The sequence below is a fragment of the Sapajus apella genome, unplaced genomic scaffold (assembly GCF_009761245.1).
Source record: "Sapajus apella isolate SASKATOON/1434 unplaced genomic scaffold, GSC_monkey_1.0 scaffold40, whole genome shotgun sequence".
Lineage (NCBI taxonomy): Eukaryota > Metazoa > Chordata > Mammalia > Primates > Cebidae > Sapajus > Sapajus apella.
Genome location: NW_022436980.1, coordinates 19,525,785 through 19,553,470, shown reverse-complemented (window position 1 = coordinate 19,553,470; position 27,686 = coordinate 19,525,785). Strand labels below are relative to the sequence as shown.

The window sequence follows — 27,686 nt, the reverse complement described above, 5'->3', positions numbered from 1 at the left end:
ATCCATCATATTGATAAGTAGCTAAGAGTTAAGGGTGAACCCTTCCGCGTGGGAGCCTGTAAATTACCATACATTATTGCTTAGAGGCAAACTCCTGTCACTATGCTTACTGTAATGGGTGAAATGCTACAGCTATTTGACATTAAGCAGGCTCTCCGATTTTGCATTCACAGAACTTACACGAGACCAAAAGTTGTAGGTTAAATCTAATGCAGCAAATAAAATAATCAACTGACAGGTTATAAAAGGCAATATTAGTTTATTTCAAAAAAGTAATTAATCATGATAGATAAGTTTCATTTATGGTAACTAAGTTTTACTTTCAGATTTTTCAGAGAAAAAATATGAAATAACTTGCACTACCATTTGCTCTATACCTTCTTAAAACTACCTTGTTAAATCATGTTTTGCTGATAGTACATTTTAGTTTTACTTTGAAAACCTGACTAGATGCAAATTCCCCACTAAAAATGCCCTGATATTGCTTGGAAACACGTGATGGCATATGGGAAAACTATTTCAAATGATCGAGACTGTATCTTGTCCAAATTCTCTGAATATTAGTAACTACGTGAAAACGTCCTTTTTAACATTAACTCTTAGACAAAAGACCTCATTAATGGAGAAATCGTGTCTATCATGCTCATCATGCTCGTCAAGGCTTACTTAATCCAGAAACTGGTACATGGCAGATACTCAGAATTAATTTGCAAGATGTCCATTACAATAAACAATAAACAGTAACAGTGAGTTTGACGGTTTACTAAGAGTTTAACTTTCTGGCTTAGAGTATAAAATAACATGTCCTCTAACTATGTTATGATGTGCAAGTGTGTGCACACAAATCTCTTCCTCTGCCACACAAATACCTGCCACATGCTCGTGTAGACATCCCTATCATACAAATGGAATTCTAAGTGAAGGAGCAATGAGAAAATGCAGCAAGTAGTTACAGGAGAAAAACAGTCCCACAGGTAGAGTCCTCAGTATCACTTAAATACATTGATAATGCTGTCTTCAGCTCACAGAAAAACAAAATACCTTTCTAGTTGGCCTTGAAATTTGTGAAAATATTGCCTTCAAGAAAATATTCATAAAAATGTTAATGAAATTAAAGGCTGAAGAAATAAACCTCTTAAAAGCCACAGTGAATCTACAAGCCATCTGCTATACCTGACATCCGTTTTCCTGCTCTCAAAGCATCAATCCTCCTACCCAGTCCTACGTTTTCTCCTCTTTTGAGGTCAGTCAAGTTGGGTGGGCCAGATCTGTGCTAATCAACACCTTCCAGGGCAGACAGATAACAAAGGAGCAGGTCCTCAGATGTTTACTTCTTTTCAACCACTGTGAGCAAACTGCCTGCTGCCAAAACGTTCTAACCAATCTGCTACTCCGTGGGCATGCTGATGGCTGCAGCTTTTAAGCCTTGAAATGATACACAGGGCACATGACATGTTCAATTTACTCTAGCTCTACAAAGTCCTGTAAGAGTTTAACACTAAAAATCATGAGTGATGACCTCCTAAAGGAAGCCCCCAAAGAAAAATCTAATAGAAAAACTGAAGCTGACCATGCTTGGTTCTCTCTGTCAAGGGACGTCTCTACAAGGTAACTGTATATGGTTCAAGAGGAAATTATGCCAGAAGCAACAGCTTAGTAATAAGTAACAGTAAAGCTGGAGAAACATCTGGTTTGTCTGGACACTTGGGAGAAGAACAGGCAGCAGGATTTCCTAAGGATGAAAACAAACACTTCAAATGAATGGATTTGCAACCATTGTCTTTATTTGCTATTGAAGCTCTCCTGGTACTCAAAGATGGTCTTTCAAGGTTATGACCAAGTAAATTCGGGAGGCTTAACACTTACGGCATTGTCAAGCCAGATATAAAAAGCTCATTTCCACATAAGCCCCCAATCCATATTAAGTCTTTAGAAGTCATGCACATGCCATCTGTGGGATGATAAATACATGGTATTTATGCTGCTTCTCTCTTCCCTGGTGCCCACAAAAAACACAGCAGGTTGACAGTGATGCCGTTTTGCTCACTGAACCCAAGAAGGACCTCAGAGCCCAGATTATAGAGTGATTCTTGCTGTCGCCGTAACTGAAGAGACGACAGCCTATGTGATATGATTTACCATCCCTACCATAAGGGTAATAGCCCATTGGGCCTATTATCATTCGGAGGTCCTGCCACCCCTTGGGAATAGCCTGATGATTTTTGGGTCTTCATTTCACTTGTAAAAAAGTTTGAGAATGGAAATGAAGACCCACAGATCATTTGGTATGATTATATATACACACATAATATAGATATATTATATATTACATATAATATATATATTAAATATGTATGATATATATGATATATATCATATAGATCATATTATATATACATAAATATGAGCTTAGAGGTTTTTCTTCTCTCTTCCTCCTTTATCGTTTATTAAATAATTTAAAAACATAATTGCTATTATTGATTGTCTGTAGCAATTCAGGAAGTCGGGATGAACAGTATGATGTGAAGGGGTGGCATTCAATGCCAGATTTCACTGTATTAAGGAAATAAAAACAAGGCACCCCTTTATATATTGTGCATTATAGTAATTTATACATTACTTTTAAGACATAAGCACCTGGTGAGAAATTTATACCTTATTTCCATTTTATAGATGGAACAAGTTGTTTAGTTATTGAAACTAAACAAAATAAAGAGCTGGTTATTAACCTAGCTCTGTCTCACCTTAGAGCTCACCGAGTTCTCATCACAATCACAATGAGAATAAGCTTCAGGGACTGGCTGGTCTCTCACAGATCATGTGATATTTCCTGTATACCATATCTGGAAGGCACAGGGCCCCAGTAATAACACTCAATTTCCTCAGTTGTAAAAGCTGTTCTCAAATTTTCAAGCTACATGTCATTGCTTTACTTTTAACTCAGAGTGGTTTACTGAATAAAAGGTTAGGAAAGAAATGAACGAACCTAATTTTTCCTCTTCTAACCCATTCAAAGTTCCTCTTGCATTACTTTAAGATAAAAGAAAATGACAGTTTCTAGGGACTTTGGAAGCCTCAATATGATGGTATATAACAGCCCCTTGAATCTCCTAGAAGAAAATTGCTATGCAAACACAAATTACTGTATTCCAGTGGAGAAACGGTCCGACAAACATGTGTGTGTACATGCACTTGCACAATTCATTTGATTGGAAGATATTGAGATCTTTTCTAGAGTTTCTCCTTAAAAACAGAGATTACAGTTAACTGGCTACATTCCAATAAAACATAAAACCAATTTTATTGCATCATCGGAAAGACTTTTCTGAAATATTGTCACAAGCAGTTAAGTAGTCTAAAGGGTGGCCAACTTCCTTTCCATACAAAATTTATAAATAATTTTATATTCTGATACATAATTATAAGAACATATTTTCTTGATTATCTTTATATGTTTTAAGGAAAGTTAGATTTGCCAAGGGAATCAAAATCAATCAATCCCACTTAAACATACTTTATAGAAGGTTTAATACAAAATGCAATTCCAAATAATGAAATCACAAAACGCAGCACTAGTGAAAAATCAGGACAAATAGGGTGAAAGCAGGAAGAATATATTTGATGACTACACATCTCAGATTTCCTGGGATATTCCAAACTTCAAATATCCTGTCCCACAGTTGCCAAAAACTATGAAATGACCTAGGAATTTCAATATTCAGTGTGCAAGTTAGAATTTTCATGGAGTCTTTTATATCTAAGAATGGTTCAGAAATCTTTTGGAGCACACACGTTCTGATTTTCTGATGCAGAATATGTTGAAAACAAATCCAGAAAACAGTAAAGCAAAATAAACTTTACAAAAAATGTGATAAATCTAATTTAATGGTTGATAAAGAGAAAAGCAGCCCCTGGCACCCAGGCATTGGTCTGGTACCCACAGGTAGGCTGTGATGCTCTCCTGTTGAACACCAACAATTCTAAAGGATGCCAATATCAGACAAGACAACTCTGTGATCATGACGGATGGAAACAAAAGAACCAGTCTACAATCACGTGGCACACAGACAGAAGCATGAACATCATCCTGAGCACACACGTTAGCCTCCCCACCTTCTGGCTAATACGAGTAGATGTAGCTTCCCCACCACGCACAGCTTTAGCTTCCCTCTGCTGGCCTTGCCTTTTAATGAAGAATTAGGAAGACATTCAATCACAGAATGACTCCCATGTCTGCCTGCATCCAATTCACAGCAAAGCTTTACTGCCTTGGACCCTCTTCTCAATCACTGAACACAAGACAGAATCTTACAGTAAGCTTTCTCTAACATCTTCTAAGAGATCCCCAGTTTCTCATGGTCTGTGTTCTCCCGTGTCATAATAAGTAAATAAATGTAAATATGTTCAACTATAAGTGTGTTCTGTTGGTCTTTGGCTGAAAGGAATTGATACAGTAAATATAGCTGCATCACACCCAAACGGAGAAAACAGAATGTGCTCAGTTGGCTATAATAATGTCATTAAACATCAGCTACAAATATTAGGTTGGTACAAATTTAATTGTGGTTTTTGCCATTAAAAGTAATAGATGTCATTAAAAGTAATGATAAAACCATTAGAAGTGATAGCAAAATCCGCAATTATGTTTGCACCAACCTATATAATGTTTCTTCAAAAGATTTAGCAACTAAAAATGGGATTCATGGTTTTGTGAACCACCATTCAAGCACTATCTCTATCTGTCTCTTTTCTCAGTTCTCAAAATAGGTACTTTAGGAAGCTGTGTAACTGGAAAATAAAATACTTATTATATGTGTTGAAACATAATGGGAATTAGAACGTTAGTACACATAAATTTGCAGAAAATCAAAAGAAAGGGTGAAATAAAAGGTCTACATAAATATAACACTCTTTAAATCACAGGTAATAAATTTGTTATTAAACTTGAAATTTAACAAAAGTTAGGAAGATGCCACAGAACACTTACACTAGAAATGGAAGTCTTGCACATTAGCAGAAACAAGAGATACTTAACTATCCACTCTGAAAAATCAATCTTGTATTGATTTGAGGCTTATGGTGCTGTAACTGACTACAGCTGATGATTCTTACCAGCACCATGTAAAAAACATTATAGACTACATTGATAAGGTAGTGTTTCTCCAACTTTAATGTTCAATACAAAGATTAGCCGGGCATGGTGGCGGCTGTCTGTAATCTCAGCTACTTGGAAGGCTGAGGCAGGAGAATTGCTTGAACCAGGGAGTCAGAGGTTGCAGTGAGCTAAGATCGCGCCATTGCGCTTGGGCAACAAGAGTGAACTCCGTCTCAAAAACAAACAAAAACAAAACTTTAATGTTTATATTGCCTGGGCATCTTGTTGGAAAGCAGATCTTGGTTCAATAACTCTAGAGTGGAGCCCAGGTTCTGCCTTTTCAACAAGTTGCCCGGGTGATGCAAACGCTGCTGGACTGAGGATCATGCTAAGTAGCAAAGACATAAAAATTAACTGTTATAAGGCAGGCTGGGAAGTGTCTAGTGCTAACGTTAACACGTGTAATCACCTACTGCACTGTTATTACAGCTCATGACAAGTCTCAATTCTTTGTCTAGAGAGGATTGGGAGTTCTCATTGGAAGTTCCCTGGCAACCTAAGGTTGCCCTGGCAGTAGTGAAACAGCTGAACAGAGTCGGTTTCCTGCTGCATTAGCTGCTGCTCACACTCCATCAGAACAAAACCAGAATATTCCTTTTTTGAATTAAAGGCAAAAGAAAACTGTCCTTTATTGGCATTTCCTATATCATCTACTTTTGCCTCATTGTAACTCTGCAACCTCCATGTCCCGACATATTCTGCCCACCCCCCAAATGCTTGGTTCAACTCAAACCTTTATATATAATTCATATGCCAGGCATTAACATCTCAGAAATGGTTTCCTTGAGTTTTTGGTTAGTTTGCTCTTACATCATCACAGAAACCAAACACTGGATGTTGCTTAAGGAACTCCAAAAGAATCTCGTGTTCCCCATGTTATAACCCAAAAGCTAAAAGATGAAAGGGATCTAAAAGTTTATCTAGTCCCAAAAGCCCCAAAGGCGTTTGACTCAGGTGCTGTCGAAGGATGTGGGAGTCACGGTGCAGCAGATAAACCATCACGTACACCCCAGAGTAGTTGTTGCTTCATAATCACAATGCAGCTGCACCTAGGTGATGTCTAATGAAACAGAGGCTCAGTATGAAATTCAACCCAGAGCCCAGATTTCAGACCCAGGTGACTTGGACTGCTACAGGGGTTTTTGTACCCACTTTAGTTAATTTCATTACAATTTTGGAGTCAGTGACTAGGGAAACCAAGACCTAGAACAGCTTGAGGCTTCTCTAGATAAGCTGACAACCATGACCAACTTTCAAGCGTGTTCCCATGTAAGGAAAGTATGGGTGACTGTCATAGACATGTGCTCTTTATTTGCTGTCATCTATTTTTGCTGGCATCTGAGCCCATTACACACACTATAGAAAGAATAATTTCACCAAATCCATGAGGGCTCATGCTCATCCTTTCTCAAGCCCAGTCCTGGCTGGACTCGAGAACACCACAAAATCCTGCTGCATTTAAGTTCCTTACATGAAACTTCCAGCTTTATTATACACTATATGATATGTACCCCAAATAAAGTCAAAACAAGAAGGTTCACAAAAATGAAAACACGAACAAAACACAAAAATCGTGGAAGTAATAATAGATGGTTTCTGAAGTCTTATAATTCTCATAGGCTGAATGCACTCTTTAGTTGACTGCTAGGCATCAAAAGATGTATAGAACTTTTTAATTGAGAAAACTACTTTTCTGTAAAAGAAACGTATCTCAATCCATTTCTTGTGTTCTTGGTGGAACACAAGAATCGCAAAAGAAGAAACCAATGCCTTCCGAAAGTAGAGAAAAGTAGCCATCACATGGTAACCAGGAGATCAGGGCCTGGAACTAAGGTCTATTAAAACTGCAAGGACCTGTGGTCTCTCCTGCATACCAAGCTATACTTACCAATTTTAGAACTTAGTATACTGTCTTCACATAGTAAACTCTTAAATGTTTACTTAATTGTTTTGCCAAAAAGAAGCAAATATTCCCTGCCAGGGAAATATGAAACTCATACTGTTAAATCAGACCTATGATGATGGTTTTTATTTTGGTACTGCTCTGGTGTCACTAAAGAGACCTCTATCAATGAGCCAATTCACAGTTCATGTTCTGGCCTTTAAAGCATTCAAAACCATTTTACTTTTGTAATGGGAAAAATGAGATTCATCTCAGTATCAACAAATGTATTACAGGTTTTCGGTTTATTACAAAGCATATTGATAAATAAGGAACCTATAAAAATAAAAACAGTATAACTCAATATTTTTGTTATAATCTATATTTTAAAAAAGGATTTAATTACCAGTTTGAGGCTGCAGAACTTTGGAATCGTCAGATGTTTTAGCTGCAGGCACAATCCATGGCTTTTCACTTGAAGCTATATTGAAAAGAAATGGAATTTGCTGAAGATTTTTTTTTAAGAGGAGAAAGGGACAGAAACTGGTAGCTGGTATGATTAAGTGGCTACCAGAAGCCTGCAATTAAAAAAATCATATACCAATACAATAAAAAGTCATTATAGATCAGTAAGAAATGAGTATGTATTCATCCAGAGAATATTTGATTAGTGGTCAGAGAGAGACCAGGGTTGTCAGATTGTCAACATTTTTAATGACAAACAGCTAAGTGGGTTATGTGGAATTAAGACTGATGAATTTTACTGAATTTGCAGAAAATCCAAACAATGAACTTATTTAAAAAAAATCAAATCAACCACTTGTTTGCCTAACTTAACTATCAGTTCATGAGGTTTGCAGAGATCAGACGCAGTAAATGTGTCCTGCAGAATTACACAATCACCACACACAGCCTTAACATTAAACTTAAGGTACGCTTATTACCCAAGGTGCCCCCAGGTTTCTCAAAAGGGAAGGGTGTTTTTGCCTCAGGAAATTCTGGAAGCCTTTTTGGAACTGTAATGAAACACACAAGGAAAGTTATGACCTGAGGTGCAAGTAACAGAAAAGATGCTTAAAATCTCAAGCTTGCAAAAACAAAAGCAAACACAAAAAGGCAAATCATGTTAAAAGACCATTAGTAGTATTTCTTACAGCTGTGTTTCAATGTCATAATAAAGTTTCTTTTTCAATTTTTTATAGTTAAGTGACTAAATTTAAGCTACTGTATATGGACTCTTCCTTCCACCCTTGTTAAACCAGTTTCCTGATTTCTTCAGCTATGTTTAATGTGTGTTCTTAAGGTATTTCATTTATATTTAAATCAAGCAAACAAATCTGAATTAGAAAATGTCAGTCTAAAAGCTTTTAAAAGTACAATTTCGTAGCTACATGGCTTTATATGTAAGCTCCTCCCTTTTTCTTTTTGAAATGGAGTCTCGCTCTGTCACCCCGACTGAAGTGCATGGTGCGATCTCGGCTCAGTGCAGTCTCCATCTCCTGGGTTCAAACGATTCTCCTGCCTCAGCCTCCTGAATAGCTGGCATTACAAGCACGTGCCGCTATGCCAGGCTAGTTTTTGTATTTTTAGGAGAGATGGGTTTCACCATGTTGGCCAGGGTGGTCTCGAACTCCTCACCTCAGTCAATCCACCCGCCTCAGCCTCCCAAAGTGCTGGGATTACAGGCATGAGCCACTGCACCCTGCCCTCATTTTACTTTCACAGTTCACTCAGAAAAATGCTAAGAATTCTGAGAAGCAGTCTGTGGAAATATCATAAAAATATCTTCTCTGTCAAGAGAGACAATAGAGTAAAAACATTTAGAAAAAATACAGAAATTATAAATTTGGTGACATACTGATTCTGAATTAAAAGAATCAAACATCATATTAAAATATGGCCACTTAAAAGAAAAACAAGCCAACCAAAGGATTTGTCATAGGGAGGGCCTCTTTGGGAACTTAAACTTGAAGACTGTGTCACTTTTAAGGGATTGGGTATAAATTAGCATAATTCATTCAAAGGACTTCTTTGAAGCATACATACAATTTCCAAGGTAATAATAAAGCTGCAGTATTTATTAATTTTTACCTAGAGTGCTCAGTGGCAATTCAAACTGAGGTATTCGAATAGTTTGCAATGTTTCTGGGGTCCTTTTGCTGAGAACTACGATAAAAAAGAGCACAGTTAGCATCTCCTGGACTTGAGATTTGATGTCGTTGCTTAACCATGATCATACACAGCAAGCTTTGTAGCAGACTCTTGGACAAAGAGCAGCCAATAACTTTAGTGGAAATAATGACTTTCCCTGGAAAAGTTACATAGCTGTTAAAATGTGAAGGTATACATTCAAAGGGCTGTGGTGTGGCAGAGAAGGTCAACACCAAATTACAGAACAAAACACATGGTGCTCCTTTTCTTCAGGGGAAGAGAACAACAAAGCAAGTGAGATTCTCTTAGGCCAAGAAACACAAACATGAGTGACATGAAATTCTTATGTAAAAGCATGACGGTTTTGAGGATTCTCCCTAAGTTTAGTATGCACAAGACTTCCCAAAGCTAATCTGAGCAGAAAGCACAGAGTCAAGACTTCCAGGTTTCCTTCACCCTCCCCCAAGATTTGGGGGTTAAAAGGCTGGTATTCTGTCTACATGACCCAGAGACTGGTTAAAAAGGTTGTGCAGTTAGCGGCTAGCATCCCGAGTTGTCCAGAGGGTCAGTCACCATGGGCATGTGGTTAACTCTTCAGTGGAATCCGCCCAAGAACTAGGAAGGCTAACCACTGCCAGGAAGGAAAAGGACTAAGTGGGGAGGGAGAGAGAAGCGAAGGCATCGGGTTTCTTTTCTGCGAGTCCTGGGAGTTATTTTGTTACATTTTTTTTTTTAAAGGAAGAAAAGTTCTCAGAATTACCCAGTGTTGTTTCTGAAACATCGAATGCACTAGGCACAGTGGGTTTAGCGGTTCGCGGAACTGTTTCGGGAGTCACTGAAAGGCAAAAAACACAACTTTACAAATTAAGATAAAGTGAAGCAACCACAGACCAGGAGACGTATTTTGTTGCCTTTTAGAATCTGAACTGCTATTTGTATAGCCAATTTCTTTTTGTGCTGCTCATGTAAAGAGCTCCTTGGTTTGTCTCCAGTGCCTAAGCTGACACTTCTCTCCAACTCCTTTCTGGGTTTGCTTTCTATCCAAAAAACTACTCTGACCTGACTTCCATTGAAGCACTCATCGGCTTAATCATAATTTTAAGTCTGCCTTTTTCTTTATCTCCAAGGCTTAGCACGATACCTGGGATACATTAACAGGCACATAATAGTTTATTATTTTTTAAATCATTTCTTGAAGAATCTGAAAGATAATCAAGATAATAGTTTATTAAATGAATAAATGTGCAAATAAAAGGATGACTCTGGGCTAAAAGTGTTACTTAGAGCTATCACATTATAAGACTTCTCTCTTGCACTGCATTACACATGCCAAGCTTGAAAACGAATTGAAATTATGATCAGAATTTAAATGCTCATTCAGAGGTTTGTCCCAAATGCTAGATTAAAGATAACGTGAGGCTCAAGCAAAGTGGTTTGGTGAAGTAAGAACTAAGATCACTGAGATCTGAAATGAATTGAGAGCCAGAAACCCCCAGAAGGTTTGCAGGGCAAGAACACAAAATAAACACAATAACCCTGAATAATAAGTCATAGTGTTTTTCTAAGTGTTTCTGAAGTGGAACACTCTGAGGAGGGTCTGGCAGAGAACTAACAAATGTAGACTCTCCCATGAGAAATGCTGCCAAGAGAAGAAAATGGGTAGAATCTTTGAGGGAGAAAGGGACGTGGAGTCACTCACTGGATCATGCCTATGCTTTTCTGGATATTGATCATGTATACTGAAGTCAGAAATCATCTAGGAATTTCATCCAAATGGGTCATGTCACTCCAGTAGCTACCTCTGCTCCAACTCCCATGAAGGTGGGGATGAAAGGTCCATCTCTTTTCTTTAGAAAAGGACCATATTCATCTTGCTCTCTCAGGCATATTCCTACTTGAACGGATTTCTTGAAGTTATTTTACCACCACAACAACTTTTATCATCTCTGGACCAGTTACAAGTCCAAAAGTTTAGTAATCGGTACATATCATCAATATTGCAAGTTATAGGAATTTATGAACTAAAAAATTCACTTCAGATTAAAGTTACTTTGCTAAATATAGATTGTGGGAAATTCTTCCCAGATGTCTGTTTCATTAAGTCCTGGATAAGGTGGTGCTACTCTGGCAAAAACTCTAGCTCAAAGATTAATGCTTCCCTCGTGGACTGGACTTGAGTAGTTCATTCATAGAAGAAATGCTGAATGTTTGTTAGTAATGGTGAAACACTATGGAGAAAACACTTACTGCATTAATTCTTTAAAGGATTGCTACCAAACTATTCTATGTTCTCTACACTAGCATTGTTAAAGTCCCAGAGACATTCTAAATAATTTCAGGGTATTTTCATAGACATTAAGCTATGGATTTGTGAAGAATATATGGCATTTTGCTACAATGACCAATTGTGAAAGTGTAGAAATGAAAAATGGTTATTATACAAAAGCAAGGCACCAAACTTGTGGTATGATATTTTAATATAAAAATATGTCAGTGTTGAGCTAATAATTTTTATTTAGAGTAAAAAATACAGCTTCTGTATTACATATGAATTACGAGATTCAATAGTTCATTTTGCATCTGTTGTCTTCCCAAACGTTAAAGAATGAAATCTCCTACTGTTTTGCATTTATGATCAAAATGAATTTCCTACTGGCTCTTTACTGAAAAAAAAAAGGCTGCAGATTAGTATTTGAAAAAAAGCATTCTTTCTTTTCTCCAGGTCAACAACATAGCAATCTCATTACCTGTTGTGGGCCGTGCTGGGATTTTTTCAACCTCTGGTGTTTTAGATTCGGCAGGTAATGCCAAGGTTTCATTCTTAGCTAAAAAGTCAGAGAACAAACAATTTACCTCTCTTGCAGTGTCCAAAAATAATTCCCTCAATGCATAATCAAGTAGCAGACTAAAACTCTAATCTACTCACATCCCCTCCCCACCAGCCAGTCGCCAACTTCATTGTGCAACTCTAGCAGAAACTAATATAAGTCTTCAAAATTCTTTCTTATTCTACCTAGATTATTTATAAACACCTAAACTGGCAGAAGAAAAAAATCACAACCCAGTATTTGGATACATCTCAAGTCCTTCTGATTGATAAACAGAATTTCTGGCAGGTATAGGCTGTATCGCAAATGCTTCCTGAAATTTTATATTCGAGTATTCTCAATTAAAAAAAAATTGATCTATAGAAATTTTTCATTATTATACATGGCAAAAAATGTAATAAGTTATGACATTGAGATTTCAGAAAAACACAAATAACACACGTAGGAAACTAAGCTATTTGAAAATATCTGTGGCAAAAAATTAAACAGTAAATTTTACTTGAACCTCATATTAACGTAGATTTTATCTTTTAATCTCTATAGGAATTCAGTACAAAGAATAAAATAATTTTTCCCATTTCTCCTCTTTATGCAACTATTTGAGAAACTTCCTTTTAAAATGTAGATGTTCTTTTTCAAAAAATATAACATTTCTAGGCCAGTGTTTCCCAGTGACTGTGACCGTCCCCATTTGAAAGGGTATAATTAGGATTAACTCTATTCAGTTATTTTTCATGTTGAATCATAATATTACCTGCTCATAGTATTTTGAAACAGTCTAGAGGCATGAAAGAATTCAAGTACCTTTGAGATACCCTGATCATGCCACCCTGAGCTGCTTATATAATCAGACAAGATTTTTCAGAGTCCTAAGTCTATATATTGAGAACTTAGATTTCTCAACTTTGGCACTATTGATATTTGAGGCTATACTTTTTTTGTGTGGGTGGCTGGCCTGTATTCTGTAGGATGTTGAACAGTATCTTAGCTTCTACCCACTGGACTCCAATAGTGCTCACACACTTTTGGAATATTTTATGTTCCACAGATAGATGTGTGACAACCAAAAGTATCTCTAGGCATCTTCGGATATTTCCTAAGGGACAAATTTTTCTCCCTGTTGAAAACTTTAATTTTCACACTCAAAATTCTTTGAACATGTATATTTTATAATCTGTAGTTCACTTTATTTTTGTAAAGACTGTTTTCTGTTAATGTGGGTTCAAAAATATTTATTTAACTCTGATGAGCTTAAAGACAATTAGAAAGTCATCTCTTTCAGGAGGTTTATAGAACTAAATCATTTTTCAGTCTCTACTTGATAAAGGCATACAATAGATTTCTAGACAGCTAATTTTCAGGAGTGATTTAAAATGCTACCATTAAGTGTCATAAATGATAATTTACAACAAATCGTGTGTTTCTGAAGTTGCAAAGTATGTATGCACAACAAAATGTTTAATAGCATTGTTCAAATTAACTTAGCAGGGCATAGAAAGAAATTTAAAAACATAGACACATACAGAATGCTCCACCCCAAATCCACAGAAGATACATTTTTCTGAGCACCACATTGCACTTACTCTAAAATTGACCACATCATTGGAAGCAAATCACTCCTCAGCAAATGCAAAATAAAGGAAATCATAACAAACAGTCTATCAGACCACAGCACAATCAGACTAGAACTCAGGATTAAGAAACACACTCAAACCCACACAAACACTTGGAAACTGAACAACTTGCTTCTGAGTGTCAACTGGATAAACAATGAACTGAAGGCAGAAATAAAGATGTTCTTCGAAACCAATCAGAATGAAGACACAATTTACCAGAATCTCTGGGACACCTTCAAAGCAGTGTCGAGAGGGAAATTTATAGCAATAAATGCCCACATGAGAAACAAAGAAAGATCTAAAATTGACACCCTGTCATCAAAATTGAAAGAGCTAGAGGAGGAATATCAAAAAAACTCAACAGCTAGCAGATGACAAGAAATAACTAAGATCAGAGCAGAACTGAAGGAGATAGAGACAAAAAAAAACCCTTCAAAAAAAAATCAGTAAACCAAGGAGCTGATTTTTTGAAAAGATCAGCAAAATAGACTGTCAGCCATACTAACAAAAAGAAAAGAGAGAAGAATCAAATAGATGCAATAAAAAAGGATAAAGGGGACATCACCACAGATTCCACAAAAATACAAACTACCATCAGAGATTACAACAAACACCTCTATGCACATAAACCAGTAAACAAGGAAGAAATGGATAAATTCCTGGACACTTGTACTCTACCAAGACTAAACCAGGAGGAAGTTGAAACCCTGAATAGATAGACCAATAACAAGGGCTGAAGTAGAGGCAGCAATCAATAGCCTACCAACCAAAAAAAGCCCAGGTCCACACAGGTTCACAGCCGAATTCTACCAGATGTATAAAGAGGAGCTGGTTCCATTCCTTCTAAAACTGTATCAAACATTACAAAAAGAGGGAATCCTCTCTAACTCATTTTATGAGACCAGCATCATCCTGATATCAAAACCAGGCAGAGACTCAACTAAAAAACAAAGCTTCAGGCCAATACCCATGATGAACATTGACGCAAAAATCTTCAATAAAATACTGGCAAACCGATTACAACAGCACATCAAAAGCTTATCCGTCACAATCAAGTAGGCTTCATCCCGGGGATGCAAGGCTGGTTCAACATACGCAAATCCGTAAATGTAATCCACCACATAAACAGAACCAAAGACAGAAACCACATGATTATCTCAATAGATGCAGAGAAGGCCTTCAACAAAATTCAACAGCCCTTTATGCTAAATAAACTAGGTATTGACGGAATGTATCATAAAATGATAAAAGCCATTTTTGACAAACCTACAGCCAATATCATACTAAACAGGCAAAAGATGGAAGAATTCCCTTTGAAATCGGGCACTAGACAAGGATGCCCTCTCTCACCACTCCTCAATACTCTCTTGGAAGTTCTAGCCAGAACAATCAGACAAGAAAAAGAAATAAAGGGTATTCACTTAGGAAAGGAGGAAGTCAAACTGTCTCTATTTGCAGATGACATGACTGTATATCTAGAAGACCCCATCGTCTCAGCCCCAAACCTCCTGAAACTGATAAGCAAGTTCAGCAAAGTCTCAGGATACAAAATCAATGTGTAGAAATCACAGGCATTCATATATACCAATAACAGACTTAAAGAGAGACAAATCAAGAACAAACTGCCATTCACAATTGCTACAAAGAGAATAAAATACCTAGAAATACAACTAACAAAGGATGTAAAGGACCTCTTCAAGGAGAACTACAAGCCACTGCTCAAGGAAATAAGAGAGGACACAAACAGATGGAAAAACATTCCATGCTCATGGTTAGGAAGAATTAATATCGTGAAAATGGCCATACTGCCCAAAGTAATTCATAGATTTAACATTAGCCTCATCAAGCTACCAATGGCCTCCTTCACAGAACTGGAAAAAACCACTTTGAACTTCATATGGAATTACAAGAGAGCCCGCATAGCCAAGACAATCCTAAGCAAAAAGAACAAAACTGGAGGCATCAAACTGCTGGACTTCAAACTATACTGCAAGGCTACAGTAATCAAAACAGCATGGTACTGGTACCAAAACAGAGATATAGAGCAATGGAACAGAACAAAGGCCCCATAGGCAACACCACACATCTACAATCATCTGATCTTTGACAAACCTCACAAAAACAGGCAAAGGGGAAAGGACTCCATGTTTAATAAATGGTGTTGGGAAAACTGGCTGGCAATGTGCAGAAAGCAGAAACTGGACCCCTTCCTGTCACCTAACACTAAAATTAACTCCAGATGGATTAAAGATTTAAACATAAAACCTAACACCATAAAAACACTAGAAGAAAACGTAGGCAAAATCATCCAGGACATAGGCATAGGCGAGGACTTCATGACTAAAACACGAAAAGCAATGGCAACAAAAGCCAAAATAGACAAATAGGATCTAATTACAATTCAGAGCTTCTGTACAGCAAAAGAAACCATCATTAGAGCGAACCAGCAAGCAACAGAATGGGAAAATTTTTTTGCAATCTCCCCATCTGACAAAGGGCTATTATCCAAAATCTAAAAATAACTAAATCAGATATACAAGAAAAAAAAAAAAAAAAAAAAACCCATTCAAAAGTGGGCGAAGGATATGAACAGACACTTTTCAAAAGAAGTCACATATGAGGCCAACAAACATATGAAAAATGCTCATCATCACTGGTCATTAGAGAAATGCAAATTAAAACCACATTGAGATACCATCTCACGCCAGTTAGAATGGGGATCATTAAAAAATCTGGAGACAACAGATGCTGGAGAGGATGTGGTGAAATAGGAACACTTTTACACTGTTGGTGGGAGTGTAAATTAGTTCAACCATTGTGGAAGACAGTGTGGCGATTTCTCAAGGATCTAGAAATAGAAATTCCATTTGGCCCAGCAGTCCCATTACTGGATATATACACAAAGAAGTATAAATCATTCTACTATAAAGACACATACACACTTATGTTCACTGCAGGCTTGTTTACAATAGCAAAGACCTGGAACCAACCCAAATGCCCATCAATGATAGACTGGACAGGGAAAATGTGGCACATATACACCGTGGAATACTATACAGCCATAAAAGACGATGAGTTCATGTCCTTTGTAGGGAGTTGGATGAATCTGGAAGCCATCATTCACAGCAAACTGACACTAGAACAGAAAACGAAACACTGCATGTTCTCACTCATAGGTGGGTGTTGAACAATGAGAACATGTGGACTCAGGGAGAGGAGCATCACACACTGAGGGCAGTTGTGGGCAGGGCAGGGCAGGGACAGTGGGGGTTGGGTGGGATAACATGGGGAGAAACGCTGGATATAGTATACACCTAAAGTAAAATTAAAAAAAAATCTAGCATAATTTTATAAATTGTTTTTAAAATGTCTGAATTTTATCAAGAGTTTTTCCCTGACATCTTTTGTATAGAACCGTTTTGATTGTCAGCACAGAAAAAACATTCAGATCATGAATTTTTCAAGCACTCTGTTCCTATTATCTTCAATATTCACCGCAGAAAGGTTTTCTAAATGTAAAATCACAAGGTTTCCCTTCACAATCTCTTCTTTTTCAGTGTCCTTTTCTCCTTTCAAGGCTCCTTCCTGATTAATAATATCCCATGTTCTTCATGAGTCCCTGGCTGACCTAGGACCCTTCATTATTTATTTGTTTAAACATCCAGATCTAGACTGAACTTTCACACGCAATGCTCTCAATTTCTTTATTCAAAACATGTTCTTAGCTGGCAATCACATTAACCTAAAATCTGGCTGTTGATGAAAAAAGGCAAATTACTCCTTCCTAAGAGATATTTATATTCTTTATATATTACTAATTCCTTTTACAGGCATGTTGTCTGTCTCCCTCCCCCCCTTCCCCTCCCCGTCTCCTTCTCCTTCAAGAGGCAGGGTCTTACTCTGTTGCCCAGGCTAGAGTATAGTGGCATTATAATAGCTCACTGCAACCTCAAACTCCTAGGCTCAAGTGAAACACTCCTCCTGCTTCTGCCTCCCTAGTAGTGGCTGGGGCTACAAGCATGTGCCACAGCACCTGGCTTATTACTTTTATTAGTTTGTAAAGACGGGATCTCACTAATTTGCCAGGCTAGTCTGGAACTCCTGGGCTCAAGTGATCCTCCAGCCTCAGCCTCCCAAAGTGCTGGGATTACAGGTGAGAGCCACTGCACCAGGCCATACTGTGTATCTATAAATGATGTTTTAGACATCAGAGAAATTAGTAGATGGGGAAGATATCTGAATGGGGACCTCTTGATGTATCAACCCTTGAGCATGCACCTGCACTATTTATGCACAACTGCAATCCTGACTATGGGAAAGTAAATGCAATCAGAACACAGCCTAAAACCCCGGAAATTCCTTTTCCTCTATTTCTTCTTTTTCCATCACAGTGGTTTCCTTTAATTTTTGGCAAGCTAGGTCTTGGCTTTGGCAAACACTTTGTATGCCTCTTGGGGATGTGTGTATGTAATATTTTTTTGTTTATGCCTCTCATTATTCACACCGTGTGTTCTTAGAACAAGCTATTATACTTCTTGATGTCCCGTGATGAGCTCTGCTGGAATGAGGGTGTTGTTTTTAGGATTTGCCACCTCCAAAAAATATGGCTTTTCTGAACTGCAGTGATAATTAAGTTCAGGGAAGTTTATTTCTTCCTTTGTGGCATAAAAGACTATTTATGCCCATGCTTTTTCAAAAAACAATGCTTCTGCACAGCAAAGGAAGCAATTAATAAAATGAAAAGGCAGCCAATGGATTGAGAGAATGCATTTAACAAACCACATATCTGATAAAGTGTTAAGATCCAAAGTATATAAGGAGCTTACACAAAATAGCGAAACAAAATAATACAACCACCTTCAATCCCAAATAATCTAATTAAAACATGGACAAAGGACCTGAATAGACATTTCTCCAAAGACGACATAAAAATGGCTAACAGGTATAGAAAAAAAGGGCTCACTGCCACTAATCATCAGGGAAATGCAAAATCAAGACCACGATGAGGTGTTACCTCACTTCTGTTAGGATGGACATTAAGCAAAATGATAAAAGATAGGTGTTGCCAAGGGTGTGTGGAGAAAAGGAAATTCTTGTTTGTTGTTGGGATGGAAACGTCCACTGGTACAGCTATTATAGAAAATGGTATGGAGGTTCTTCCAAAAATTAAACATAGAACTACTTTATGACCCAGCAACATCGCTTCTGGACATACATCCAAAGGAAATGAAATCCGCACCTCCTAGAGATACATGCAGTCCCACATTCATTGCAGCATCATTCACAACAACCAAGATATGGAAACAACTTACATGTCCATTGGTGAAAGAATAAAGACATTATGGTACACACACACTGGAGTATTATTCAGCCTTAAAACAGGAGGTCCTGCCACTTGCAATAACATGGAAACACCTGGAGGACATTATGCTACACGAAATAAGCCAGGCGCAGAAAGAAAAAGATTGCATGATTTCACTCATGTGGAATCTTAAAAAAAAAGTCACATCTATAGAGAAAAAAACTGTTTATGAGGGATGCAATGGAGAGTGGGAAATGGGGAAATGTAGAACAAAGGGTAAAAAGTTGCAGATGCATAGGATGAATAACACTAGAAATCCGAAGTAGAAAACAGGAACTATAATACAGGTATTGATCAACTTACGACCTATGCAACTTACGACCATTCGACTTTATGACCACAATCACTAGCCACGACTGCTCCGCGTCTGGCAGTGCAAACGTTGCCCAGCTGGGCGTACGACAGTGCGGACCAGCTTCCAGCAGCACTACCATCTCTGAGCGCATATAGCCTACTCAACTTACAAGCAAGTCATGTTACGACCAGTCTGTCAGAACCAATCGTGGTCGTAAGTCGAGCACTAGCTGTATTGTATATTGGAATACTGTTAAGATTTTTGGTACTCCCACCACACACACACCCAAAGGGTAACTATGCAAGAGGATGGATATTAATTTGCTTGAGTATAGTAACATTTTACTACATATACAGCTAAGAAAAGTTTATGTTGGATGCTTGAAGCATATACAAGAAAAAGTTTTAAAAAATTTGTATGTAGTTTTTTTTAAGAAACATGGTCTACTAAGTTGATACATTTGTTGGGTACGGTTTTCCCTTGATTTACGGGACATTTTCAAACACATTGGCTATCAATCTCTTCAGTGTGTGATATGGTTTGGCTGTGTCCCCACCCAAATCCCATCTTGACTTCCCACGTGTTATGGGAGGGACCTGGTGGGAGGTGATTGAATCATGGGGGCAGGTCTTTCCCATGCTGTTCTCATGATAGTGAATAAGACTCATGAGATCTGATGGCTTTAAAAATCAGAGTTTGCCTTCACATGCTCTCTCTTTGCTGCCATCCATGTAAGACATGACTCTCTCCTCCTTGCTTCCATCATGAATGTGAGGTTTCCCCAGCCATGTGGAACTATAAGTCCAATTAAATCTCTTTCTTTGTAAATTGTCCAATCTCAGATATGTCTTTACCAGCAGCATGAAAATTGACTAATACAGTGTGTTAAAAATCCTCCATGTGTTAAATTTTCTGTGTTCTGTCTATTATTATTAGCATCATTACTTTAAGGGACCAGGTCTTATTCTGTTGCCCAGCTTGGAGTGCAGTGTTGCAATCAGAGCTCACCGAAACCTCAAACTCATGGGCTTATGTGATCTTCCTGCCTTATTAGCCTTCTGGGTAGTTAGGATTACAGGCATGTACCACCATGCCTGGCTATTTTTAAAATGTTAATATTTTTTGTAAAGATGGGTTCTCACTATATTGCTTACACTAGTCTTGCACTGCTAGTCTCCCTTTTGGAGGCTGAAGCGATTTCCTGGCTTCAGCTTCCAAAAGGGCTGGGGTTACAGGTACGAACTAACACATCTTGCCACATGTATTCAATTTAAGATAGGCATTTTCCTCAAAAGTTAAAAAATATATTTACTATTTTCATAGATTTAATTATTTGCCTTTGACTATTTGCATTTAATTCTTCTTTATTAAAATCATACTTAATTCTGGACTTTCAGTGAATCATATCAAGGAAAGCAAAAGTAAAAACAAATCACAAGACAAAAATCCACTTTAATTCCTTAAAGAAAGCAAAATGCTAAATTGGTGTGATGGTAACATGTAACACTGTTAAACATTTTTTTAAAAGATTAGGAAATATCACTCAAGACTAAGGACTGAGGAACAGACCATGACATCTTCCAGTTAGAAACTGAGAGCAGTGGTCTGAGAAGCACCCCTGCTCATTTTCAGTCTCCTTCACAAACCCTGCTTTCTGTAGTTCTGATGGACACATTAGGGACTGGCCTAATCAATAAGAGGCCAGCTCCTTTTTTCCCTCCTTCCAAACAAGTCCTTGGCACAGAGTAAAGTATACAGTCTCTTGGCAGAGAACAGGAGAATGCAAAAGTCCTGAGCTTTAACTCTTCCAAACACAGGTTCACTGAGGGAGCTTAATTTGGAAGCACCCCGGCAGCATCACATTTACATGATGTAGAATTGGGTCACAGGATTTTATAGCTAAAGGGAGGTGATCAAGTCTGATGTACAAATTAAGAAAATGAAGTCCAGAGTCACTTATCTATTTATTTTCTGGGAAGTAACTCATTCTAGGACTATTAGATGTGACCATTTTAAAGTAAAAATATAAGGATTGCACAAAATCACAAAAATGTATTGGCAAATATTTTCACATCTTATTGAGACGTTGAACCATAAGTTTTGGAAAACTTTCTATAATTGTAAGTCTAATAGTCCCCAGTTAAGTGCTTTTCTACTCACTGAAGACCTTCCTCTTTCTTTTTCCAGGAGTTTCTCAAAATTAACACCTAAGGAGAACAGCTTGCCTTTTAAAATTCTTATAACTGGATTGCCTCAGATCAGACAAGCAAAAAAGGAAAAAAAAAGAGTTAACTTACACTTTCAGGTATCACTATTTATGCAAAGTTAAGTGTCTGGATATTTGAAAAACACAGGAAGAGATAGAGATAGCAATTTCCTTTCAGGGTTTAAAAAAAATTAAGTAGCTTGACATTATGTGGACAAAACTTCTGAACATGTCCACATGGCCCTCCCTATTACCCAAAGAAGAAAATAGGAAAGAAGAAAAAGACATCAAAATTTGGTAGCTCATTAGATTTGATGTCCTTTTTCCCCCAATAAATCTCCAGGACGGGGAGGGAAAGGGGGATAGGGGAAATTAGCTACCGGTTTGTGGGATCCGCACTGTACCAGCAACTACTTAACATCTAGGGCGCGTTCCCAGTGATGAAGGCTCTTAGGAACAGAGATCACAGCAAGCTCTGGCCTGACGGAGGATCTGCCCACCTAGGACCCCAGCCTATTGTCATGTCCCATGGTATTTTATCGAATTAAAAAATATTTGGGTCACATCGTATTTATCATTTCTTGTGTCTCTCTCAGCCAAAAAAGAGGAAATGCCAACTGAAGGGGACAGGTAAGGCCCCCACTAAGGGAGGAGAAAGTAAGTGCCTTGTCTGAGGTCCCAGTATGAGCAGGTGCCATGCCTGGGTAACTCACCATCATAGCCCCCAGCAACTTGTGGTTCTGATGTGTAGTAATGTACAGTATTTGTTGAATGAATGTTGCCAAACAGAGGCTTGGACCTGTTTCTTCCTCCAAACAATGTGCTGATTCAATCAGATATTAAATATTAAAGTTCATAGCCAGTGCCTAGCTCAGGGAATACATTCTGTATTCTTAAATCTTGTTCAGTTTCTACCACACTATTTCTTCCAAATTTATGAACAGCCCAAGACATTCTCTAGACACATTGGAGGGGCAGTTCGCAAAGTGTGGTTCCTAGACCAGCAATGGCGGTGTCACCTGGAAACTTGTCAGAAATGCAAATTCTGAGGCCCCACACTGGACCTACTGAATCAGTAATTCTGGAAGGGGGGAGTGGACAGTAGTCTTTCTGTTAACAATTCCTCCAGGTGCTTCTGACGTTTGATCAAGCTTCAGATTCTCTGCTAAGAGACAATTCAGAACCTAATTTGATACATAAATGCAGCAACCAACTCAGCCCAGTGGCCGCCACAATTATTCCCTGGTCCTTTTTTAAGTGGATTTTTCTTTTTTTCCTTTTTCTGTTACATTTTATGTTTTTGAAACACTGAACTCATAACCACTTCTTTCTAGAAATAGAAAGCAATATCAATCTCAAGTAAATAATAATTCTAATGGACCTGAACTTCACATCAATTCTCATTGAAAATACCTAGTCACCCCTTAATAGTATAGTAAGTATAATTTAGAATTACTTTATTAGAAAATTATACCTATGTATTTATATTTTGAATAATTTTATAAACATTCACTCTATTTCATACATATAAATATACCTTATATAAATTGTACATATAAAATAACTCTTTTCGAGAGCCCGCATAGCCAAGTCAATTCTAAGCAAAAAGAACAAAGCGGGAGGCATCACACTACCGGACTTCAAACTATACTACAAGGCTACAGTAATCAAAACAGCCTGGTACTGGTACCAAAACAGAGATATAGACCAATGGAACAGAACAGAGGTCTCGGAGGCAACACAACAGATCTATAACCATCTGATCTTTGACAAACCAGACAAAAACAAGCAATGGGGAAAGGATTCCCTGTTCAATAAATGGTGTTGGGAAAGCTGGCTAGCCATGTGCAGAAAGCAGAAACTGGACCCCTTCCTGACACCTTACACTAAAATTAACTCCAGATGGATTAAAGACTTAAACATAAAACCTAACACCATAAAAACCCTAGAAGAAAATCGAGGCAAAACCATTCAGGACATAGGTGTAGGCAAGGACTTCATGACCAAAACACCAAAAGCATTGACAACAAAAGCCAAAATAGACAAATGGGACCTAATCAAACTCCACAGCTTCTGCACAGCGAAAGAAACAGTTATTAGAGCGAATCGGCAACCAACAGAATGGGAAAAAATTTTTTCAGTTTACCCATCTGACAAAGGGCTGATATCCAGAATTTACAAAGAACTAAAACAGATTTACAAGAAAAAAACTAACAAGCCCATTCAAAAGTGGGCAAAGGATATGAACAGACACTTTACAAAAGAAGACATACGTGAGGCCAACAAACATATGAAAAAATGCTCATCATCACTGGTCATCAGAGAAATGCAAATCAAAACAACATTGAGATACCATCTCACGCCAGTTAGAATGGCAATCATTAAAATATCTGGAGACAACAGATGCTGGAGAGGATGTGGAGAAATAGGAACATTTTTGCACTGTTGGTGGGAGTGTAAATTAGTTCAACCATTGTGGAAGACAGTGTGGAGATTCCTCAAGGACCTAGAAATAGAAATTCCATTTGACCCAGCAATCCCATTACTGGGTATATATCCAAAGGATTACAAATTGTTCTACTATAAGGACACGTGCACACGAATGTTCATTGCAGCACTGTTTACAATAGCAAAGACCTGGAACCAACCCAAATGCCCATCGTCGATAGACTGGATAGGGAAAATGTGGCACACATACACCATGGAATATTATGCAGCCATCAAAAACGATGAGTTTGGGTCCTTTGTAGGGACATGGATGAACCTGGAAACCATCATTCTCTCAGCAAACTGACAGAAGAGCAGAAGATCAAACACTGCATGTTCTCACTCATAGGCGGGTGTTGAACAATGAGAACACATGGACACAGGGAGGGGAGCACTACACACTGGGGTCAGTTGGGGGGAAATAGGGGAGGGATGGTGGGGGGTGGTGAGCTGGGGAGAGATAGCAAGGGGAGAAATGCCAGATGTAGATGATGGGGAGGAAGGCAGCAAATCACACTGCCACGTGTGTACCTATGCAACAATTTTGCATGTTCTTCACATGTACCCCAAAACCTAAAATGCAATAAAATGAATGGGAAAAAAAATAACCCTTTTCTTATAGGATGCTGTTTATCTTGAATACCTCCAACACTCCAACCTCCTTGCCTCTGCGTTTTTACTTTGGGATCCTCATATAGCTCATTGGCAAGATTTTTTGGATCTTCTAAGAATATCAGTGCTAGTGCTCAGTCATTGCAAAGTTCAAATACAAAACTTTTCTGCTTACCTAATTGTGTCTTGAATGCATCTGAAATCTCAAACATTAGGGATGCAGGAAGTTTTACAGTAGTTTCATTAAGACCTGGAATAATTAGGTGGACTGCAAGGAAACAGATGTAAATAAGAAAAGAAGAAAGTGCATCATGACAAAAAATAAAGCTCAGCACATCAGATACAAACTAGGAAGCGTAGCACTTATTGTGCTTCCATTTTAACCCACACTTTAAAATGTTGGGAAAGATATGACCATACATCCTAAATGGAATATTTTTTTTATTTAGAACCAAACTACTAAAATCCTCTGACTTTTAATCCATAGACTCAAAAATCGTAAACTGGCTGCTCAAGATGTGTGGTGGACGAAGTTCGTCTTCTCTGATATTGGTTTATAAAAGAGCAGTTCAGTATGATAAAGTCCCCATCCTAATTGCAATCAACTGCGTGGGGCAGGTAGGACAGGTGCCACCATTCCGACTGCACATGCGCTATAGCTATTTCTTTAACACACCACAGTAAATATAGGACAGCTTGGTTCCTAGCTTGGAATGGACCTGAGCCAGCGTGCTAAACAATGAAAGGAAGTGAACCAGCATCAATTTAAAACTCCGTAAAAGCCCTATTCTCAAAAGACAGCCCAATTTACTTAATCTAGGCACAGATTTCAAATGCACTCACCTAGTATCACTCCTCCCATGGGAGCTTTTTCTGGGGACTTAGCTGAAGCCTTCTGAGTAACATTCTCAATCACTGTTAAAATACAAAAAGACAGTGAGGGGAGGAAATAGGAGGCAGTACGAAGCTAATAACGTGAAGCCATCTGCACTGGGAAAGTTTTGATCTAGCTTTATTGATTAATACAAAGCAACTCAGTGGGCCAGCTATGTAGCCAACGGAAGTACTGGAAGGCATACCTTACCTTAACATCTGTGCCGTGAAATAATGAAAGGTATTACTCTCTCATAAGGTGTTCCATGCTAATTACTAAAAAATTTTCATCCTAACTCTACTCCCTGAAGTCTTTCTTTTCTCCAAATCAATCGGTACTAGCACAAAAAGAGGCGGTGACCGACTAATCAAAATTCAGAAAACTTACTTTCTTAAAACAAAGAATCTTTGAGTAATATCAACACTGACTGACTGTTTTGAGAATACACTGGGGATGCTGTGTTTTCTAAAAATGAATATTTTTAAGAGCCCTGTCTCTTCTACCAAGAACCTTTCTGGAAATAATAGATTTTAATAATTTGGAAAAGCAAATGCCAAAACAAAAACAATCATACTGAAGTGAAATGACATTATAATTCTGGAAACCTGGACTTCTTGACTTTCCCTAAAGTGACCACTAAACCATTTCCATTAAGAAAATATCCTATCAATGGGTTTCTTCGTGTATGACAACTTAATCCTAGGCAACGCTCCACATACTTAACTTGCTTTTAAAAATTTAATACTTGTGATGGTTTTTGTCCCTAGTTGTCTGACCAGTGTGACCAGCCCAAGGCTTGGCGTATTGGTAAAACAGCCAAAACTATCCATTAACGTCCAATTTACTAGACCATAATATTTACTTCAAACTTTTTCTCAAAAAAATCAGTCAAAAATTTGAGAAAATATGTGCCATGTTTGATTACCTTAGTTAAAGCTATATTAAAGATTCCTTTAAACACATTTCCAGAGCAGACGAATTACCTTGCTTGATGATTGTTATTGGGATTAGCTTCCTTGGGACATAGGCTGGCTGAAAAGAGAAGAAAGTCAGCTTTTGAGTCAGTGTGAATAACTTTTTATTCTTTAAAACATATCAGAGAACTGGAAGTAGCTCTTTCTTGTCTTTAATGAAGTCTCCTGTGACACTGGTTTAACAGTTGCTGGTGACTGGGGGCAGGGGCTCACACCTGTAATCCCAGCACTTTGGGAAGCCGAGTCAAGTAGATCACCGAGTTTGAGACCAGCCTCTGGCCAACATGGTGAAACCTTGTCTCTACTGAAAATACACAAAAAAATTAGCCGGGCATGGTAGTGGGCATCTGTAATCCCAGCTACTCAGGAGGCTGAGGCAAGAGAACTGCTGGAGCCTGGGAGGCAGAGGTTGCAGTGAGCTGAGATCATGCCATTGCACTCCAGCCTGGGTGACAACAGCGGTACTCCATCTCAAATCAAACCAAACCAAACCAAAACACTTGCTGGTTGGATTGTTAGTACATCCATCTGCCTCTATTTTATTGGATTCACTTGGTTTCCCTCATCAATAGCCCAAGGTCTGACAGAAGCAATTTCTTCAGAAACTCCCATTAGTTCACTTTACTTAGAAACTGCCATGGAAAGAAACGAAATCTCCTGTATTGAATATCGGTTTATTTTCATTCCATCTGAGATGACAGCCAACTGGTCTTTACAGTCCCCCTCGAAGAGATAATAAGCTACCTGGATTTGTAAATCGATCAAGATCAATTGCTGGAGTGTACCCAGTTGCTGCTGCTGTGACTGCAGATGCCACAACCACCACATGTTCCCAACGCCGAGCACTTATCGATCAAGAAAAAAGAGCAAGGACTCAGATCCAGACGTTTCTTTTTATTCCACAGCCTGTACTTTCAACCATTCTGCACATGTTTATACACAGGGGACCTCAGAATCGGGAGGATCCCAGGGAGCTCTGCTTCCTCTCTTCAGCCAAATTACCTCACAAGTCCCACAGGAGGTTGTGGTGTCAACAAGTAGCTTGAACTAGGGACGGGTGTAGACTTTAAAGCAGAGTTACTGCCAGACGTAATCATGAGGCCGAGGATAAGACAGATGGCAGGGACACAGAGCAGGTGAGGAGAAGGGTGGAAAATTACATACAGGACAACTGGAGTTGGGTTGAAAGCGCAAGACTGATGTCTGCTTTTAGACACTTGGTTTAGCTTGTATAGATGACACAG

The 27,686-nt window shown here is 38.2% G+C and overlaps 1 protein-coding gene across 11 annotated transcripts in view; it reads right to left on the bottom strand.

Annotated features, from left to right (window-relative positions):
• ABI3BP (ABI family member 3 binding protein) overlaps positions 1–27,686 on the bottom strand; it is a 244,633-nt gene that overhangs the window by 108,252 nt on the left and 108,695 nt on the right. For all 11 annotated transcript variants that reach the window (XM_032299267.1, XM_032299257.1, XM_032299259.1 and 8 more), the window contains exons 7-14: positions 26,452–26,500; positions 25,438–25,509; positions 24,770–24,862; positions 11,936–12,013; positions 9,949–10,023; positions 9,129–9,203; positions 7,982–8,053; positions 7,444–7,518 (exon numbers count right to left, since the gene is read on the bottom strand). In XM_032299267.1, the coding sequence (XP_032155158.1) occupies positions 7,444–7,518; positions 7,982–8,053; positions 9,129–9,203; positions 9,949–10,023; positions 11,936–12,013; positions 24,770–24,862; positions 25,438–25,509; positions 26,452–26,500 (589 nt within the window). The remainder of the gene's footprint in view (positions 1–7,443; positions 7,519–7,981; positions 8,054–9,128; positions 9,204–9,948; positions 10,024–11,935; positions 12,014–24,769; positions 24,863–25,437; positions 25,510–26,451; positions 26,501–27,686) is intronic.